The 23,011-nt window shown below is 33.4% G+C and overlaps 2 protein-coding genes across 2 annotated transcripts; both read right to left on the bottom strand.

The window, feature by feature from the left end:
* LOC108661431 lies at positions 2,716-5,056 on the bottom strand. Its single transcript, XM_018118378.1, has 2 exons — positions 4,377-5,056; positions 2,716-3,471 (listed from the first exon to the last, which is right to left on the bottom strand). Exons 1-2 carry the CDS (start codon positions 4,953-4,955, stop codon positions 2,818-2,820), a joined length of 1,233 nt encoding a protein of 410 aa, XP_017973867.1. The 5' UTR covers positions 4,956-5,056; the 3' UTR covers positions 2,716-2,817.
* On the bottom strand, positions 7,826-11,109 carry LOC18604150 (AP-3 complex subunit delta). The gene has a single exon (XM_007036503.2). The coding sequence runs from the start codon at positions 10,928-10,930 to the stop codon at positions 8,105-8,107; it is 2,826 nt and encodes a 941-aa protein (XP_007036565.2). The 5' UTR covers positions 10,931-11,109; the 3' UTR covers positions 7,826-8,104.

Genomic DNA, 23,011 nt, shown 5'->3' with positions numbered 1-23,011 from the left:
AAAAAATTTAATTTTAGAGCAACATAATTTTGTTAATATAAGTAAGAATGTGGATTGGATTATGCATTATACTGCCCACTTGATTCCCCTTCAAGGTTATGTTCCAACCAAATTGTAACATACTGGCAAAATCAGCAGGATGAGCCTAATTGGCGTCCATCTACAAAATAAGTAGAACAAAAACACCACAATTTCAACATTAAAGCCCACACAACGACATGAGCAATCACTTGAACAAAACCATCAGATTGTTAGCCAAGGTAAGGTAAACTCAATTGGTTGCATTGAGTCAGTAAAGCCTAATCCGTTGACTGAATAAGGCGACGAGGATGCTGATGATTTCCACATCTAACACAATAAGATGCACAGCATGTAGATATTATATACTGGTGAGTAAAACATAAGTTGTTGACTGAATAATGTGACTACCATGCTGATGATTTCCACATCTAACATAAGGACATGCACAGAGATGTAGTATTCACAACGGGATTGCAAGAAACAGAAGGTTCCAATTAAAATAGTAGTACAACTCGAAACATTGGCATTTCAAGACTCGAAACTATAACCTACACAAGAATATATTCATTTTGAAGCTCAGGTGCCAGAATGTTTCGAAATTGGAACTTTACTTCACAAAATTTAATGCTCCATAAGGAAATTAGGAATCACAGGTGTTTGTGGGGAAACATTCAAATGCTTTTCTTCTCTTTCCTCAGCATTCTTCTTCCTTGGACTTTTATGTCTTCTTTCTTTACCACGTTCTTACTTTGATTGGAAATGGAGGATGAATCAGCAGGTGGCAGCGGAGGGTTTAGAACGGCACTCGGCACAAGGAAAGGAGAAGAAACCGCGGAGGGTTGATTAAGTTGGGAATCCAAAGACAAATCTTTGAGATAAAAGCCGAGAGTGATCCCAAGGCCGAAACCGAATGTAAAGAGAAGAATATACCTAACAACGTCATTGTATTGAACTTGTTCCGGTAACTGTGGACGTTGGTGCTCCAACATATTCTTCGTCGTTGAAAGTGCGATAGGGATGTTGGGATGGAGAGCTGGTGTTATATAAAAATGACGTTATCTTTGGCTTTAAATGCAAGAGAGAGTTAGAGAGGGGAAGGGCACAGATTCTTTTGAGTTTCATTCTCCAAAATTCTCGGATTAATAAAAAGAACCAACAATATATAGATTTAATGTTTATTTTTGCGTGAAAATGGTTGCATTTTAATGTAATTGTTAAAATTTATTAAATAAATTATATAAAAAATATTTTGTTTAGATAATATTGATTAATAATGAAATTTATCCATATATGTACCTATTTACATACATTTTCACTCACATTTTTATAAACCATTAAAATTTTATTTATATGTATCACATAAGTTGAAAACTAGTTACTATGTCATATAATGAAACTACTTTTAAGAAATGTGATAAGTTAAAAACAAATTAAGTATAAGTTGAATTTATCCCTTCGTTAGTTCTAACAAGTTGGAATTCTCTTTGAGTTTAATATTGGTAGCCAGAATCTTCAGGATACCAACTAACCTAGGGTCAAAAATTTATAGACATGGACATATTGTTAATAAAAAATAATTTCAAGAAAATAATTTTATATTGAGTATTTACACATAACTATAGTTTTGGTCTCATCCGTAGCACATGATCCCATCGTTAAATTTAATTTCTTTTCATGTTTTGATGAGAATAGTTTGATTATATATAATTATCTAATATTAATTGCACATATTCTCTTCTAAAAGAATAATAAATTCAAATCAATATAATAAAGAAGAAGAAATTCTAATTACATTGAATCACTTTTCTTATAAGACATTTAGTTCATTAAATGAAATAAAAAAATAATAGAATAACTATTTTGTGAAAATAAAAATAGAAAAAGAATAACTTTTCTTATAACATATTTGGTTCACAAAATAAAATAAAAAGATAATAGAAAAACAAACTATTCTATCACAATAGAATAGAAAGGAAATAATTATTATGTAATTTAATTTATAGAATGAAATATATGAGAAATATTATTAAGAATTTGGTTGGTAAAATCATATTGAAGAATGTATGAGGAATAGAAAGAAAAATACTATTTTTCCGTTCAATGAATAATAATAATTTGATTAAAAAATAAAAATGTATTTTTTTACATTTTTTCCTTTTTCCCTTCTCATGTTTCCTCCATGAGTCGGAGACATGACTAGCCTTGAACCGGCTCGAGTTGGTTGTCGAATTACCGATCTAGGACTTCCAACCGTCAGATCTGGAACTCAAGTTGATAAGTTTAAGATAGGGTATGAATAGAGATTTTAAGTTCGAATGATACCTTTTTTGTACCCAAAAAAATTAAACACGTTAATAATCAAAGTTTAAATTTTCAAAAATTTAACCAATTAGGTACATTTAATAGTTTTTTCTTTGTTTTAATGATTTCTATACTAGGAAGTAGTAGTTTCCATAAGACTGAGATTAAAAAAATATACAATTATGTAGTTGCTAGTTCAACTCTACATGTATTTTTTCTCTCTTTAAGTGACAAATATAAAGACACAAATATACTATTATTATTTTCTTAATAATTACATTTTTTGTAATTATATTGTATTGTAAACAGCGAACATCATTAAATAGAACTCACACATTTGTTTCGAAGAGAGAATTTTTTAAATATAAATCCTCTCTATTAAGCTATCAAAACGAAAAAAATGGAATATTAAAAGTCTAATAATCTTACAAATAGATTTTTGAAAAAAAAAATCTTATAAATACAATTGGGTAGCTTAGTATTAAATGGGTACACTCATGTCAAGAATTGATTAGAGCTTAACAACATGGTTGCAATGTCCAACAAGGGTTGCAATGTATTTGGCAGGAATTTCCTAGCAAACAGAAAGCACATGGAAGTAATATTCCCATCATAACAGCAATTACCAGCAAACCTTACTTTATTCAGAAAATCTTCCGAAATAGCTCCCTTCCCAAATTTCCCAGGGTGAGGACCAGCCTTTGACCAATCTACCCAAGTAACACTCCTATTCGAGTTTTGCTCTGGCCAAGCAATGTACACCAAGGTTGGTATGTAGTGCTCGTCCATGTAGCAAGGAGGGCTGCAATATTTTCTAAAAATCTCGTAGTATTTTTTGTCTGATACGATTTCGATAGCAAGGCTGCGAGTCACTTCAAACCATTGGGAGCCTTTACGCCACTGAGCTATGGAAATGGCAGGGAACATTTTGGGATTGTATCTGCCACGGCCTACCTTCCTTGGATCATCATATGAACCTATATAACTTTGATTGGAGTTGAGGAGGTAATTGTATATTGTTGTGAAGTTGAATAAAGGAATGCAAGTCTCCGAGAGCAACACAAATCTGTCGTTTGTGAAATCAAGGAGAGCATTCGCTAAAAGCCGTCTCTCTGCATCGATCATCGTCTTTTTTCCCCATTCCACGGGCTGCGATCAAGGAGAGAAAAATGACTATTTACATATTATATTATTATTTCTGTTTTTTCATTTTAATTCTATCTATTCAACACATCTCTCAAAGAAAATAAAAGATACGTAATTGTTGAAGTTGTTTCTAATTGGGTTTGCTTGTGCCATTGAGACATTAAAAAAAAAAAACCCTTCTCTGGCTATCAAGTAATTAGATAGCTATAAGCAATTTATACTTTAATAATTTTGCATTGATTAGATCTTGAAACGGGGGTATGCTATTTTGGCTAAGTTCAAACACTTTTATTCTTTTATTTATTTTTAGAGAAAAGAGGATTCATGGTGATCTTAAAATTTTGAAAACTCGCTAATAATGTTTAATAGGGAGACTTGTAACGACTAGATTGTGGGTCACATGCACTAGTCAAGTCTGTACAATTTGGCTCAATAGCTCAATGGCACACAAACTAACATGCTATATGTGTCACATGTACAATGTATCCATTCATCGTTGATTTCTAAAGTGGGTTACAGTGGAAGTCGTTGGCTGTTGCATTCAAAGGTTTTCTTTCTGGTACCAGACCAATTTCTTTAGTGAAGACTACTTTTTTTTTGTCAAAATATCCTATGTTGATAGGTCACTTTATTGGTTGGTGCATGATTTTCTACTTAAAACGTAGAGTTCGAATCTCCTTTTCTCAAATAAAAAAAATATATATAAATAAGACTTGAAATTAAGATCATTTATATCAAAACAATTAAATTTACTAATTGAACCAATTTAAGATTGTTAGAATTAAAGGATTTTTATCTTGAATAACAAAAAGAGAAATTATTTCAAGAAATGTGATAATTGAAAAAGGTGAAAACAATTTGAGATGGATGATAGTGTGGTAGGAACTAGGAAATATGACTGAACTAACCTTGCTTGGAATTCTTCTTCCATAAAAAACAGAGTCCTCTGGCACAGAATCCTTGTAAAGGGGATGGGGGTGAACGTATATGTTGTAAAGCCCCTCATGTCCTTTGAAGAACATCTCCCATAAAGGGGCTAGAGGTAAAGCTCCCTTTGTCAAGAACATGAAGGCGATTTTAGGGACATTCTCAAATGGAAACTCTTTAACTCTCGGAACAAACGATGCTCGCCAAAACAACTCTTCATCACTCATATTGTGCATGAGAGGTGGCCATATATTTGAGTCAAAACTACTATGATGAGGTACAGATGGGGGTGGTGGTGGTGGAGGTGGCAGAGACGGAGGTGGCGGCAAGGGTGGTGGTGACAGTGGAAGCAATGATGGTGGTGGTGGTGGTGGTGATAGTAAGGGTTGCAAGGATGAAAACGAGAAGAGATGATCTATGTGTAAGTGGGAATTGGAACTAACTATAATTCCTAGGGACAAACCAATAACAAAGGACACTAGATGAAAGAGATGAACTAATTGGAAATGGGAACTGAAAAGCTTGGCGGAAGTTGGGGTTTTTTCAGTTTCATTTCCCATTGCCTTTGCCTGTATTGTATGGGAGAAAAAGGAAGAGAGATAAGCAATCTTTTTTATTGAGTCTATAGCAAAAACATCGAAGCGTATGTTAAGATGGAATTCATGTGGTTGGGTCCAACCTAAGGATATCGAATGCCTTTCTACCTAAATCATAGGCATAATGTTATAAGTATTCAAACACAAAATTAATTTATTATAACTAGTCAATGAAGTAAACGGGTGCTTCTTTAAGCTAACATACTTGAATATCTCGAAATTTTGATAACAATCTTCCAATTAATTAAGAAGACTAGAGAGAAATCATAATTAAATAATTTAATTCTTTTCAGATTCAATTGACGTTTCTAATTTGTTTTATTTTTTTAAAATACGAATATTACATAATTATTTTTACTTGTTTTAACTATAATTAATTAAAGCAATCACAAAACATCTCGATATTTGATTTAATAATAAATACATATATTTTCTTATAATTGAATTGCAATCCATCGTTCCCTTCTTTAAAAAAAAATATATTATCAAGTGAATCTTAAAAAGGAGAGATTTTGACGTTTTGACTCTTGGCGGCTACTCTTCAATAAAGAAACAAAATGCTTTCCAAACCTTTGAAGCCATTGTTTGGCGATGCTGATTACCCTAATTGTAATAAGAAGAAAACCAATATTATTATAATATACCCAAAACCTTATTAATTAGTTAATACAGAAAACCCTCTTAGGATGTGACTAGGTAGTGCAATTGAAGATGCAATGAAATTTCTCCATTGCCGTATGGAATAGGATACACAAACCACACGTCAAGCTCATGTTTAGGTGTTGCTTTGGGAAGAAAAGTTAAGACCATTTTGAAGACTTTATACCATGTTTGGTTCATTAGAAAAAATAGAATGAGAATAGAATAATCATTTTAAAAGAATAAAATAGAGAAAGAATAGCTATTATGTAGATTGGTTCATGAAAATGGAATAAGATAAAAATTGTTATTATTACTTATTCTATTATTTGGTTGGCAAGAATAATTTTAAGAATAGTTAAGGAGTAATAGGTAAATGATAAAATACCCTTTATTAAAATTTAAAGATTTTTTAATTAAAAACAAAAAAATTATAATGAGAAATAAATATTCTTTATTAAAATTAAAGAATTTATTTTGTTAAAATATAAAAATATTCTGAGCAATAAAATCAAAATAACTTTTATTATAATTAAATAATATTTTCACCAAAATACAAACATATTTTTATTATAATTTAATAATATTTTGTATTAAAAGATAATTAAACCTTTTATTATAATTAAATAATATTTAAAATTAAAAGACAAAATATATTCTTCATTAAATTTAAATAATACTGAATAATATTCTTTATTACATTTATTATATTCAAATAATAATATTAAGTAATATGTTTTATAATATTTATTATAGTGAAATAATATTAATATATTAAATAATATTTAAATATTTTCTTTTTTCTTTTTTTTTTAAATGAAGTAAAAAATTGTGTCTTTTGTGCTTTAGAGAGAGGAGTGAGAAGGAGAGAGAAAAAAATAAGTTTCATATTTTTTTTATAAAGTAATTTTTTAAATTATAAAAAGATATATTTGTCTAATCAATTTCTTTTTTTATTCTCAACAATTTGGAATAGCTATTACCAAAGAATGCCTTGGTAATGGCTATTCAGGCTTCTCTTGAAATAATTATTTTAAAAAATAGCTATTCCATTGAACTAAATGCAGTTTTATCTCAAGAATGAGAATAAGGGAGGAATAGCTATTCCATTCTCCTAACCAAACATGCACTTAATGGGAAGAAAAGAGGAAGCAATCAAAGTCATGGATTACAACATTTTTTATATTTTCTTTTATCACAAATAAGCATAAAATGCAGTGAAATCACATTGTCACACGACAATTTTTCATCTTCCACGTGAGCATAAAATGATAAATGAAATTTTGACTAACGACAGTTAATTTTATTTAAATTTTATTAAATAGTTCAAAGACTTTTTATAGCATTATACCATTTATTTATGTAATGCATATCAAAATTGAGAAATAATTGCAGTAACAAAATTCGCTGCTGCTCAACTAACCTCAGCAGGAGAATTCCTAAAGGCTAAAATAAACAACTAAAGCTTCCAAAATATATATTCTAAAATTTAATTTTAGAGCAACATAGTTTTTCCAATATAATTAAGAGAGTTGATTGCATTATGCATTATGCTACCACCTGATTCCCCTTCACAGTTATGTTCCAACCAAATTGTAACATACTCGCAAAATCAGCCGGATGCAATCGTATAACAAAAACACTACAATTTCAACATAAAGTCCACACAAGGATATGAGCAGTAACTTCAACAAAACCATCAGATTGTTAGCCAAGGTAAACTCAATTCGTTGCATTGAGTCAGCAAAGCCTAATCTGTTGACTAAATAATGAGACAACGATGCTGATGAATTCCACATCTAACACAAGAACATGCACACCGTGTAGACATTATATATTGGTGAGTAAAGCATAAGTTGTTGACTGAATAATGCGACTATGATGCTGATGATTTCCACATCTAACATAAGGGCATGCACAGAGATGTAGATATTATAACCTAGTATTCACAATGGGATGATTGCAAGAAACAGAGGGTTCCAAGGAAAATAACTAGACTATGGCCCATGCGGTGCACACACGGGCCACTTTCTACCTGTTTTCTTCTTTCTCTTTTTACCTCTCTTTTTCTTTCTTCAATACTTTTTTTCCTTTTTTCTATGGCCTCCACGTGGCTAGAGGAGGAAGCTCCTTTGAGGCTTCCTTTTACTTATGTAATAGATAGTACAACTCGAAACACATAGGCATTTCAAGACTCAAAACTATAACATACAGAGAATATATTCATTTTAAAGCTCAGGTGCCAGAACATTTCGCAATTGAAACTTTACCTCACAAAATTGAATTTCAACATGTATAATGTCCAAAACCAATCCCAGAGTTTAAATTTCAATAAACCACAAACCCCAAACAAAAACAGAAAGTATAAATTTACAGCAGAACTAACCTTAGCATGCAAGAAGGCAGAATACAGGGGATATTATCGGCCAACTTCTATCAAGCAGTTTCTGACTATTGGATCAAAAAATTTAATGCTATAAAAGGAAATCAGGAATAACAGGAGTTTGTGGAGAAACATTCAAAAGCTCATCAGCTCTTCGTCGAGATTTATGCCTTCCATGGCGATGACTGCTCTTCTCTTTTTCTTTCTGACCATTATCTTCTCTTTCCTCAGCATTCTTCTTCCTTGGACTTTTATGTCTTCTCTCTTTACCATGACTATGGTGTTTTCTCCTTCTTGAACTAGGATTTCCATCATCAACTAAATTTTCTTTTGATTCCACATGAGGATCTGTATCTTGTTTTTCCTTCCCCCTTCTCTTGCTAGATGGCTTACCAGAAAGGTTGCTTCGTGATGAAGTGGGTATCACATCTTCACTACCTAAAAGAATATCCCGCACAGCACCTGAGAGTGAATCATCCTTTGCCTCAGGCTTCTTCATTGCAATAGGTTTCTCATCCACTTCATCCAATTTTACCACTACAGGCCTAGGCTTGGCATGGTTTGGTTTTTTCTTTGGGAAAAGTGATTCCTCTGTAAGTTTAGCAAGATCATCAGAATTATCATTGACATTACCCTGTGATGTGGGGTCATTTGCAGGAGGATAATCATTGGAAATTATTTCACTCTTCCCTGAAGGAAGATAATACAATCCATGGCGCTTACGATGCTCAGCTAACAGAGATGTGGACTCATTTGATTGCTCAAAGTCTTCTTTGATCTGAAGGTTAGAGAAAGAAACACCAACCTTCTCCTCATAAGGACTTCCAAAAGAAAATGAGTTTGATGAAGGTAGTTCAATATCACCACAGATCATTTCCAAGTCGCCAAGGTTCTCCTTAAGCATTAACCCATCCGGTAGAGGAACTTTTCCCTGGGCAGTTAAAGAGACGGGACCAAGCTCCTCAGAAAAGGCATCATGCATCAGTTCAATGGTTTTGTAAGCTTCAACTCCTTTTCTCTCTAAACCCTTGTCCTCTTGAGCAGAAGGATTAAGTAAATCTAGTTTTGTCATATCAACAAAGCCAAGCACATTCCGTGCTCTCCCCTGTACTTCCACATCATGGCTTCCTAATAGAGGGCCCAAAGCTATTTCAACCAGATTCAACAGGTTTACAATAGATTCATCAGTCATAGAAGCAGAAGTAGATGTCAGACTGTGTGTAACAGCTGCATCCCCACCATTTTCTACAGACAGACCGTCAAATGATTCATAGGACACAGATGCTGAAACTCCTGAGGGCAAATTATCAGGACATGCCGAGGAAGTGGTACTTTCCCGTTGCATAAGGTAAGTATGTAGGCAAAAAACTAACACTTTAAAGGCAGACTGAATATAAATTGCCCTAATAGATGGTGGCAACAAACTAGTACGAGGTTGTAATAGTGCTTCCATAAGTTCTAATGGGTTCCTTGAAAACTCAACATATTCTCCAGATGCCCAGGCAGCAGCAGATAATACCCTATGCAAGAAAGGATTTCCAAGTAAAGCAGGATCAATCAGCAGATCACGAGCGACACGAACAAGTTCTGGCCTAACTTCCTTGACCCTCAATCCAATATCAATAAGCTGATTTTCAATTTCTTCTCCCTTCTGGCAATGTGGGATTCTTGACATCTCCCCAAGAAGTGATACATACCAATCAAAGTCAACAATAATTTCATATAGATTCCTAGAACAAGTTGATAAAATAGAATTAAGAATCTCGTTACAAAACTCAGGATCAGCTTTAAGTGCATAGTTGACCAAAACTCTGGAAATTTCAGCCACATTATGTTCAGACACCATTGCCATCACAAGATGCAAGGACTCAATCTTAATATTAGGATCTGCATCACTCAATGACTTAATCACAACTTCCTTATTCTCCGACACAGCCCACAAGTGCTTGGGTGCTACAATTGAAAGAGCCTGCAATCCAAGATACTTAAGATTTGGATCCTCATCCACCAAAAACTCTCGAACCTTTCCCACTGCAAGCCTCACAGCAGAGTCATACTCACTCAAACTAGTAACCACAGTCCTAACACACTCAAACAACAGCGACTTCGCCCCGGTTCTCCTCATATGATCACAAACCGGCTCAACAACCCGTTTTGCTAACCTCGGTTCCAAGGGAGCCAACTTAGCTAAAATCTTCAAAACCTTAATCAAAACCCAATTGTTCTTTGAATCAACCAAAATCTTATAAAACTCAGGCGCCAAAGGAAGATACGATCTGGGATCTTTACAAGCAAGTTCACAAAACACCCCAACAACAGCAGACAAAATCTGAGGATCATAATTCTCTAAATTTTCAACTAAACGTTTAAAACACACCCTAACAGAATCTGGGTATTTCTCAAAAACCCTTAAAACTACAGCTACCGCCCTTTTTCGAACATAAAGTTTATTACTAGACAGTAGTGTGAAAATTTCCGGGGTCAAATCCCTAGCAAGATCAACATTAGCAATTCTAGATAAGCATTGGAGAGATAAACTTACTTCAAACTCATTGGTACTGGTAAGATCCTTGCGTAGATGATTAGTTATAAGGAGAAGAACAGGAGTGGAATCATGGAAGGAAAGTGAGATTGCATGGTAAGCAATTTTTTTGTGGGAAAAACGAGGGGAAGAGAGGACTTCCAAAGCATGGAAACTTGCAAACGCCATGTCGTGGAAGTGAAGGGAGGAAAGGTAAGAGAGTTTAAGGAGAGCTGTGGATTTGGTTGAGAGGTCAGTGGATTTAATTTCTTTACGGATTTCTTCCAGGGCTTTGGAAATGAAAGCTTGCTCACCGATCAATTGTTGTCTGAGGCCTTTGATCAAGTCCTCTAAAGTGCGTTGAAACAGGGAATCCATGAGTGATGGACCTGACATTATTGGGAAATACGGAGGAAATGGAGATTAGGGTCCTTGACAATTTTGGGTTATTTGATGGAATATTGCATTGGAATTTGGGAGGTTTTTGGTTTGAGGAATGCAAGGGGAGAACTAGAAATTCTCTAGGAATTTTGGGTTGGAGAAAGAAAGGGGATTGTTTTTCTTTTTATTTTAAAAAAAATACTTTCCTTTTTTAATGAGAGAAACGACAGACGATGGTGGGATTCATAATGCTTTTGAATACAAATGTGATACCCACCAAAAGGGGCTTGTTTGGTAGCTGGGAAAAAGCTGGAAAATTTGTGATTTTAAAGCTGGCTTTGTTTGTTTTTCTTTTTTATATGTTTTATGATGAAAACAAACACTAATCTCCGAATCAAAAGAATTTTGTCAATGAAATTACTATGAAATTGAGATTTATTTAGAGCAATTGTGCATTTAGTGTAACAAATTGTTTTCTGATTTTTTTTATTCATTATATAATTGATTGATTGGAAATAGCAATTTATGTCAATTAAATATCTATGTTTTCAAAACTTATTAACATATAAATTAAATTTTTTTTAGAACATAAATATAAATATTTTTAATACAAGAATCTCTAAAAAAATTTTAAGCACAAATACTTAAAAAGGTTAATTGATAAATATATAATATTTTTTTGAAAAGTAATAAATAAATGTATAATATTAGGATTAAGAAATACCATGAAACTATGAAAGATTGATTTTTTGAAAAGAAAATGAAAGATTAGAATTTATAAATTTTAATAGGGTTTACAAATAACTCATGAAATATAATAACTTATGTTTGAGAAAAAAAAGAAAAATTTACTACCAATACATTTTACATTTCATTAAATTTAAAACATAATTTTTTATTTTAAAATATTTTATATTAATACTATTATATTTAATATCCAAAAATTAAAAAAATCATAAATAATAAATTTAGAATATATTTTCTCTATCTTATTATTATTATGTTATTTTTTATCAAACGACTTCAATTTTGATCATTATTTTATTAAAATGCACTAAGCTTGTGTAAAACGGTTTGCTTTAGTTCATTTGAAATTGGATATAAGAGAAATTGGTATTGTTGGAAGTTACAAGATTGTGCAAAATAAGATCCAAACCCAAAATTTTCTCAATCTTTCATGATTTGCTAAATAATTTTTCAAGAAAATTTTATTATTAATGAAATTAAAAATAGTCTATGAGAGTTTAGACATAATAAATTTATAGTAAATAGAAGGAAAAAATTCAAAAAACTCTCTCAAAACAGTTCAAAATGACACTTTAATCTCTATTGTTTCAAATGATGTTTTTGGTCCTTACACTGTTAACATCATTAGTCAATCGTTACAAAAATTAAACTTAATACTACATAAATATTTTAATATATAAATATCTCCTATATTAATTTTTAATTTAAGCATATTCTCTTTTAAAAAAAAATCTGCTCATCCTTCTCTCAAAAACCTTAATAAAAAAATCTAAAAGTTTTTTATTTGAAGGCTTGGAAATTTGAAGCTACATCTCCCTTGAAAACCATAAACTTCTTTCTTGAGATAAAGTCTATTGTCATAAAACTCTTTATTTCTACAACAATTTGAGAAATTTTTTTCATTGGAAAGAATGTATTAAAATTAGATCTGTCAAAATAGGCTTGGTCCATTGGATCGACTCATTTTTTATTAAAAGTGAAGTGGGTTAGGTTTCAAACTTAGTCTCATATTACAATCGAGCTTAAATGGGCTAGCTCATCTGATCAATGGGCTGTCCAAGATTGGGGCGGGCTAGCCCTATGGGTCAAAAGAAAAATAAATAAATTAATAATTTAGTTACTAATTGTATTGTTTATTTTATATATTTTAATTTCTTTAACCTTTATTATCAAATTAATAACTTTAGTCAAGATTGAAATTCACTATTTTTTTTTTTTGCAATGAATATTAGATGATAAATTGATAATGATTTAGACCTTGAGACATCATTGTTGTTTAAATAAGATCCAAATGTTTTACTTGAAGATGAAAATTGAGGAGGACATAAATGAATATTCAAGTTTCTATTTGTTTTGTTATATACTTATGTTTATGGGCTGGAAGTTTATGTTAGAAATTGAAACTTTATTTATATTTGATGTAATTTATTTACTTATTTATATTTAGTGTAATTTATTTGTTTGTAATATTTTTTTATTATTCAATTTATGTATTAAATTATGGAACAATTTTATTGATAAGGAATGAAAATGCCTTGTTTCTTTGAGTTATATAAAAAAAAAAAGTGGAAAACGAACTCAACTAGTACGCTTCCTCCAAATTCTCCCAACCTTAAGGAATGGCAGCTGGCCAGCTGTCGGACCCTCCCCTCACCATCCCACTGGTTGCTCTTTCCCTCCAAAGGCATCCTAGACCTTCCCATAACCCTACTGCACTTGAAAACCCACAGCTGCCACTTCCCCATGGCTTGCCGCAAGCCATACAGAATATGAATCAACCCCCCATATCTCCCCGCACAAAAAAAATTCATTTTTGTCTGTAGCGATGGGTGAAAAACCGCCCATAATCCCTCCCTCTTGTGAGTCGTGTTGGTATAAGGACAAACCAGCAGTCTCTTTTTTCGATGATGAAATCATAGCCTTAGCACTGTCGTTCAAGCATTCCATGTTAGGGAAGTTTTCTCGAATGCCTTGGTTGAATGCGATTCGGGCTACCTTTAAAGGCATCACTCTTGTTGGTGCATATGAAATCCGCTGGCTTGATTACAAGTATATTTTGATTCATTTATCTAATGAGCATGATCTAAATAGAATTTGGATGAAACAAGTGTGGTTTATCGCAAACCAAAAGATGCGAGTGTTTAAATGGTCTCTTGACTTTCAACTTTAGAAGGAATCCTCATTGGTTTCTGTATGGATTTTGTTCCCTAATTTGAGGGCTCATTTTTATGAGAAATTGGCATTGTTGATGATCGTGAAGACTGTAGGGAGGCCCCTGTTTGTGGACGAAGCCATAGTGAATGGAACAAGGTCCAGTGTGGCTTGTGTTTGCATCGAGTTTGATTGTTAAAAGCCACTGATTGATCAGATCTGGATAGTGATGAGATATCGACAAACAAGAGCCATCTCTGATGGATTTAAGCTAAAAGTGAAATTTTCAAAGTTACAAAGTTATTGCACCCATTGTTGTCATGTCAAGCACGCTGTTTTAAATTGTTTGGTGATAGGGAATTGGCTAGAAAAGCAAGGCAAGCCTCTGGGAAAGCCTCTGAAAGATGTTGACATAAAGATGCAGAGGGCAGATGGAATAGATCAGACATAAAGGAGAAAAAAAAAAAGAACCGATGCTGGTGAATCGACAAAAATAGAGCATGAAATGGTAGTTGGTGGGAAAATTTGGGAAAAACGGAGTTAATGATGCTACAGGTCAGGAAATCATGGAAGATGACCCTAGGAGTCAACCGGTGATATTGTCAAACAGATTTGAAAGGATAAGAATGTGTGAGGATGGGGAGCTGGTGCAACACGTAGAACAGGGCCGAACATAACACGTGAACAGTACCCTATAACCCAAAAAAATTTATGCAACAAACGAGCGTGTAACCACTGAGAATCTGAAACAAGTTAAAGAAGGAAGTTCCAGTGGTATGCAAGCCAACAAAACTATGGAAAGTAAGGAGAAAGAGAGGACTAGAGAGGATCATAACTGGCGATCAACAAAAAGAATGATGGTGAATAGTTTTGAGGTGGATGAAGAACCCTCGGATAGCATTCAAAACACTGGTAACCACGATTACATCAAATGGGCAATAGAGAATGCTCAAAACGTCACAACTAGAAAACACAAAAAGAAAAAAAAAAGGAACAGTACTGGCTCAGTCAATTGAATCAAAAGTGGTCGGTGATAATTATCTCCTGCATGGAAGTACCCTTTAGGAGGCAGGGAAAGAGCAAATAATGGCATTGGGTAATCCCTTGCCAAACATGATACAAGACTAGTATAAGTCTCGGCAAGAGAAAAATGTTTATAACATTACCAAGGAAGTGCCACGTTCTCGAGTGTACAAGGATGAGGTAGAAAATAATGTAGAGAGTTGTGATGAGAATGAGTTGGAAAAGCAATTAATCATGGAAAGGCAGTTTCTACATAGAGGCAGGAGTCAACCAAAAAGTAGGCATCAAGATATAACCAGCACATTGCATGCACATGGGGTTAACCGGGAACCTGCTTCTGTGCCTTCTATAATGCAGTCTAGAAGCCAACCAATTGAAGTTCATCCCACAATTTCCAAAAGGAAGATATCTGATAGTAAGGTATCCTATAACCCTACTGATGACAACTCTTCGAAGAAGGACGAGACAGATGGAGCCAATGAAGATTCCATCTCCATGCAATTCACCACCAGAACGTGTCCATGATCAAGGCACTGATATGGAACTTTAGAGGTATAGCTAATAGAATTATCCAAAGAAGAATAAAAAAATTAAAGTTAATGCATCATATTAAGATCCTGGTCATTTTAGAACCTATGGTTGATGTTTCTAAGCTTGCATTCTTTAGGAGAAAACTGGGTTTTGAGGGGGGCGATCAACATTGCTCTTAAAAATTTGGATCTTCTGGACCCATGAGGTATCTTTTACTGTTAAGCTAGATCATGCTCAATGTTTGCACGTTCTCCCATGGATGCCTTATGCTTTTCAAACATCCTTTATCTATGCTAAATGTACTCGGCTTGAAAGAAAGGATTTGTGAGATTGCTTGAGAAATATAGTTGTAGGGACGCAAGAACCATGGTTGGCAAAAGGAGATTTTAATGTGATACTATGCAGAGATGAAAGACTTCTTGGTGCTGATCCAAATGCAAGTTCCATGGAAGATTTTGCATTCACTTTACTTGACTGTGGCTTGTCAAATATAGGGTTTGAAGGAAATAAATATACTTGGACCAATGGCCATATGTTCCAATACTTAGATTGGGTAGTTTTTAACATGCAATGGGCCTCTCATTTCTCCAGTACATGGATTCAACACTTAAATCGTGATGGATCATATCATTGTCCATTACTGATTTCCTGTTCGGATTCTTCTTTAAAAAAAGACTTCTTCATTTCGGTTTATTCATGCTTGGGTAAAACATCACAATTTTTTTGATTTTGTACACAGCAGTTGGACACAACCAGTGCAGGGGACGGGTTTGATGGCCTTTAGGCTCAAACAGTAAAGATTAAAACAGAGCTTGAAAGGCTGGAATAAAGAAGTTTTTGGGGACATTTTCAACAACCTCCAAGCTACCGAAATTTATGCCGAGGATAAGGAGCAAATATTCCAACAGGACCCATCCGAGATTAACCGCTCCCAACTGCAATTAACATATGTATGACTTAACTATCAACTGAGTGTGGAAGGAATGTTCTGGTAACAAAAATCCGGAGTAAGGTGGCTAGTTGAGGGAAAAAGAAAAACAAGATTTTTCACATGAGAGTGCAAAAAAAAAAGTGTAAAAACTCGATTTTTAAAATAAAAAACAGCGAAGGGGATATTATTGAGGAGCCAACACAGATTGAATCTTCAGCAATAAATTTTTTTGCCCATCTCTTGAAGGCGGAAGCTACAAATCTTACCAGGTTTAATGCTAATTTTATCCCTCATTTAATTTATGAACATGACAATCATAACTTGTGTGCAGAACCCACCATGACAGAATTGAGGGCAACAGTATTTGATATTGACAAGGACAGTGTAGCGGGACCAGATGGCTTTTCATCCTATTTTTATCAGCAATGTTGGCCTATAATTGCAGATGATCTTTTGGCAGGAGTAAAGGATTTCTTCAATGGAGCTAAGTTACGAGGGGGGTAACTTCTGCAACTTTAGTCCTTTTATCTAAGAAACTGAATGCAGATTCATGGGGTGATTTTCGCCCAATCAGTTATGTACAGTATTGAATAAATAATTACAAAACTGTTGGCAAATCGGTTAACTAAAGTTTTACCTTCCTTAATCTCGGATAACCAAAATGGTTTTGTGAGTGGCAGATTGATAAGTGATAATATTTTGTTAACCCATAAACTAGTTGGTAAGATTGATTATAAAGCTCGAGGAGGTAATGTGATATTGAAGCTTGATATGATGAAGGCACATGACAGGTTGAATTGGGACTTCTTGTATTTAATCTTGGAGGCATTTGGCTTTAATTCACATTGGGTTGACATGATTCGGCGATGCATCTCAAATTGTTGGTTTTCTATCCTAATTAATGGGCATTCGGCTGGTTACTTCAAATCGAAAAGAGGGTTAAGACAAAGTGATTTAATCTCACCCTTTTTATTTATACTAGTAGCTGAGTATTTATCTAGAGGTATTAATTATTTATTCTTTCAGTATGGCTCGTTGCATTTCTATTTTGGTCCTTCCATAAATATTACTCACTTAATCTTCAAAGATGATATTATGATATTCACTAATGGAAGCAAATCAACATTGGGAAAAATTCTTGAGTTTTTACAGAAATATGAGCAGATTTTGGGATAAAAAGTTAATCCTCAGAAGAGTTGTTTTATTATAGCTCGTAATATGGCTTGTTCAAGATGGCACATTATCTCTCAAACCACGAGTTTTGTACATAAAACTCTGCCAATTATTTATTTGGGTGCACCTCTCTATAAAGGTCCTAAAAAGGTCATGTTATTTGATTCACTCATCACTAAAATCCAGGAATGCATCACAGGTTGGGAAAATAAAATTCTCTCCTAACGGTCGTATCACTATATTACGTAATGTGCTTTCTTCTTTGCCCATATATCTTTTGCAGGTACTAAACCCTCCGGTGAGTGTTATTGAAAAAATAGAGAGACTTTTTAATAGTTTCTTATGGGGAGGATCCACGGATAGCAAAAAGATTCATTGGGCATCTTGGGCTAAACTTACTTTTCCTGGTTCCGAAGGTGGTCTGGATATTCGAAGCTTGAATGATGTTTTTGAGGCTTTCTCTGCAAAGCTTTGGTGGCAATTTCAGGCTTGTAGTAACTTGTGGACACAGTATATAAGAACTAAATATTGTACTGGCAAAAATCCTCACACAATCATTACTAAACCACATGACTCCCCTACATGGAAGAGAATGATCAGTGGGAGAGACAAATCCGGGTAGCAAATAAGGTGGCGGATTGGTAAGGGAGAATTGCTTTTTTGGCATGATGCTTGGTTGGGTGATGAGCCATTGGTAAATTCTTTTCCTGCTTTTTCTCATTCAATGATTAAAGTGAATTATTTCTTTCATGAAAATGAATGGGATGTGGATAAACTTAAAGCTGTATTACCAACTATTATTATTAATTAGATCTTGAAGGTTTCTGTCAATTGTACCCAGGAGGATTCGGCATATTGGGCCCTCACATCAAATGGAGAATTTAATACCAAGAGTGCATGGGCATTACTTTGCCAAAGACAACCTATTCACCCATTGGGTAAGTTTATTTGGCATTCGAGCATCCCACTTACTGATTCTTTTTTTTTTATGGCGCGTGGTGCATAATTGGATTCTTGTGGAGTTACGGATGAAATCAAAAGGCTTTCAGTTAGCATCAAAATGTCTATGTTACAGGTCAGAGGAGACGGTTATGCATGTACTATGGGAAGATCCAGTTGCACAACAGGTTTGGAATTATTTTGCAAAATTCTTTCAAATCTATGTTACTAACCCAGAAATGTTGTGCAAATTATTCAATCTTGGTATTATTTTGGGGATTATACTAAACCTGGTCATATTCGAGTATTATTGCCTTTGGTGATTTCTTGGTTTCTTTGGGTTGAAAGAAATGATGCAATGCATAGGGGCCTCGGAATGTATCTTGATAGAGTTATTTGGAGGGTTCTGAAAATGTTAGGGCAGCTTTTTCAAGGTAATTTGTTACATCAATGTTAATGGCGAGGAAATCTTGATATTGCTACACAGTGGGGTTTTCGGTTTGAATGGAAGAGCCAGGATCTGCCAAAAATTATTTACTAGTATCGACGATTGATAGGTGAGTTTAAGTTGAACGTCGATGGTAGCTCCAAAGATACCTTTCAGAATGCTGCTGGTGGAGGAATTCTTCGGGACCATACAAGTACTATGATTTTTGGCTTTTCTGAAAATTCTGAACCTTATAATTCATTACAGACAGAGTTAATGGCATTATATCGAGGTTTGCTTTTATGTATTGAATACAATGTATCTAGAATTTAGATAGAAATGAATACAAAAGTAGTTGTACAAATGATACAAGAAGGACATAAAAAGGTTCCTCTCAAATTTGATATTTGTTGGCCTCCATCCGAAAATGCTTAAGCTGTATCTCTTTTTGGATTACACACATTCACAAAGAAAGGAATCAGGCTATAGATTATCTCTCCAATCAAGGGTAGACATACCAGAACCTACAGGTATTTTCAACAGCCGAAGGTGAGCTTAGAGGAATTCTTAGATTAGACAAAACAAATTTACCTTATGTTCATTTTAAATAAATATAAAGGAGTAGTACTCCTAATTTCTATTTGTTATTTTTATTTTGTTAATTATTTAGAATCTTGTAACAGTGAAGTATTTCAATTTTATGGTTGCATTCATAATTATGCACGTAAAATGAAACATTCCACTTTAGGTATTTATTTAAATTCTTCTCAAACTTATGTAATTTTGGAGGTTCGGTCTATGTCTCCCTCCCTATTGTATCTTTATTTTTAATTAATAAAATTTTAACAAGGTAGCTGGGCCTTGCAAGAATTTCCAACATAAAAAAATTATTGATTAGGAGTTTGTTAAGTAAAATTGTAAAAATGATTTTTTTAAAAAAATAAAATGGGTTGGCCCAACTTGACCTATGGGCTGGCAAAAGATAGGTTGGATTGGATTTTGAAGACCCATATAAAAAATGAGTTGGCTTGGCCCAACCCATATTTTCTCAACCCACAAGGGTTTGGGCTAAGCTGGGCCAAGCTAGCTCATATCAGTACCTCTAATTAAAATTACATTTTTTGTTCAGTTATGAATATTTCAAATTTACTAGTGTCAGGTTAAGAGATTAATTTTTTACTTATGATTACTAATTTTGTTGAAAAATTTTTACCCAAATTTATTCTTTGAGATTAGGGTTTAGGTGACGTAAAAAGATTTTGACTTGATTATTATATATCAAAAGTTTTATGTTTTTACTTCTATATAAAATATTGAATTTTATTAAGTATAAAAGTAAGACAAATTACCGCATCACAAATTCCATTTTAAAATTTTATCAAGCTTTAAATTTTTTTTGTCAAATATTGAATTTTATTAAACATCAAAGTAAATTTTATTAAGTTTTGAAAAGAAACACTAGTAGATTTTTTTAAGAGAGTATTTATGTCCTAAAATATTTATACTGTTAACCAATAATGTTACCAGTTAAGAGATCAAAAATATTATTTTGAAATAAGAAAGATCCAAGTATCCTTTTGACATGTTTTAAGGAGACATTTTGAATTTTACCCGTAAATAGAATGATACTCTTTTGTTGAAAAATTTGACAAATAAACAATGAACTTAACTCACATTGAGTTAATAGTGTCCTTGATTTGGGATAATCAGGGTAGTTTGTGATTGATGGGAGAAAATAGAAGGATTAAGAGGATGGGTTTGGTTTTGCATTTTGTTTGTTGGGTTGAAACATTGGGGCGGTAAGAGTATTGGGCTATTGGGTTTAAGGGTAGTACTTGGGGTCAGTAGAGTACAGGTGTTGGAACTCATGCTGATTTTGACCAGAACCTGTAAAACTCCATTTTCATGAGCACAATAGCTGAAACAAGCATCAGCCATGGATATCCAGGATACGTTAAGCTATGTGTGGATGCTAAAATGGTGATGGAAATTGCAACTTTGTAGCAAAAACCTTGCTTTGATATGGTGTCAAACCCAGCTTTGGAACCAGATAAATCCATCACCAAAACATGCTTCTGTTTGAAGGAATAATCATGTTCTACAGCCAAGCCTCGTCATATTCCAATTTCAGGAATCAAAAGTGGCAGAATCCCATTTCGGGATTATGAATTTGCACGCCACAGGCAGATTGGCGCACAGATTTGCAAAGCCCTTGTTGAATGCAAAGCAATTGACTTTGTTTTTTTGGTTGATGATGTGATTTAAAGGGGACTTTGCCAAGGTTAATTTTGGCTTTCTCACTATTCATTTTGTTGGCTTTCCTTCCTGGAACCAAGCTTTATCTTTATAGACCAATATCACTACAATCAAAGCAGTTTATAAAGTATATATCAAGCATTTGGCCAATGAGGAATATCCAGCCCCCAATCAAACAAATATGATGTTGGTGAAGCCAAAAAGGAGAAAGATAATGCTTGACTTTGAATCATCTGAGTGCTTGTTAAATCACATTGTTAGACACAGAAATAGTGAGTTCAAAACGGGGATCCTGCGGCAGCTATGGGGTAACATGGGTGGCATCTGTTGTCCATTTTGCTTGCCCCCACTGAGTAAGAAGTGGCCCTTTTTTTTTTTATTTCGAGCATTTGCTTGAAATGCCATTGCCTAATCACATTCACGGATGAAAGGAACGATTAATTCTTTTTTCGCATCAAATATCAAATACTTATTAAATAAAACAAGATTCTTATTTATAAATTTGAGATCTATTTCATATCTTTTTTACGTAGATTTGTGACATTTCCTCCATTCAATTGTGCTATGCTTTCATTGCATTGACTCTTTTACTTGTAAAAAAGAGAGACTCACCTTAATGCGAACTTATTTGAATTTATAATATCTCTTGTGGAGTGTTTCGGATCAATGAAGAATTGGGTAAGTTAAATCATTTTTTACGAACCCATAATTTCAATTAAAAAATGTACCTATTAAATGGAGGAAAATTCTTATTTATAAACTCAAGATTCATTTCATCTCTTTTCGATATGAGAACCGTGACATACATGCTATTCCTACTTTGCATTTCATATCTATTGCTTTAATTCTCATGTGTGTGCTTTTGATGTTAGAAATGGATTATACTTCTAGCATTTACATCAAACTTCTTTTTGACAAAATTTAAAAATTTTCATTTTCATTCCAAACTCAATTACATGAAAATAATCATAAAAGTTGTCACATTATCATTGTTCTATTATAATTCACTAGGATGGTGCCCATAACGACGTTGGAAAAAAAATCACAGGAAATATAAATTATATTGTATTGGATTTCAATTTGATACCTTCAAAAGAGTTTGTAAATAAAGTTATATTAGTCAACTGTATGAATGTATGGTTTTTGTTGATAGAGAAAAACATAAGCTGGTATTAATTACATATGGTTATTTGCTTTGGTTTCAATAACTGGAAAGCTGGTCCTGGATATATAGTTTTATAAACCTAAACCTCAAACAAATATGGTGTCTAGAGGGGCAATCTTTGTTCTTTCTTTTCGAGCATTTAATCTTTGAAATTGACATGCATAGATCTTGTAAGTATGAACTTCATGACTAGCTTTGAATGGGAATGTTATGTGCACAAATATTGTCAAATTGGAGATTATGTTTTATATTGTGATTTTTGAAGAAAAAAAAAAGATGTTTTCTTTTCACAAAAATAATGAAAATGGTTTCAAAAGATTTTGTAGTTATTATTTGAAATGAGCACGTACAAATAAACACGTCAAATCAACTTTCTGAACACTTTCATAATCTAGACCATTCAAGTATTGACTCCAAAAACAGAAAATTTTTTAAAATTTCATCAATCTTATCATGTGATACCAAAAATTGATAATTGTTGTCTAGGCAATGATCAATCAAATAAATTGGTTAGGCACTCTGATAAAAAAATCTGTATTTGATATAATTAATAGGTGTCAAAAGTACACTAAAACTTCACAAAACACAAACCCCTCGACTTATTTTCTAAAATTATCATCTACTCATTGTTTGTATATCTTGGAGCAAGATGATAAAGAGAGTAAGATTACCCTATTCTCCTAAGACAACAAAGCTTGTGTGCCACTCTTTTTCCCTCTCATTGAGTGAAAAGAACATGAATAACGTCACTTA

Source organism: Theobroma cacao, chromosome 3 (assembly GCF_000208745.1).
Source record: "Theobroma cacao cultivar B97-61/B2 chromosome 3, Criollo_cocoa_genome_V2, whole genome shotgun sequence".
Taxonomy (NCBI): Eukaryota; Viridiplantae; Streptophyta; class Magnoliopsida; order Malvales; family Malvaceae; genus Theobroma; species Theobroma cacao.
Note: the sequence above shows the minus strand (reverse complement) of the source record. Positions and strands in the feature narration are given on the sequence as shown.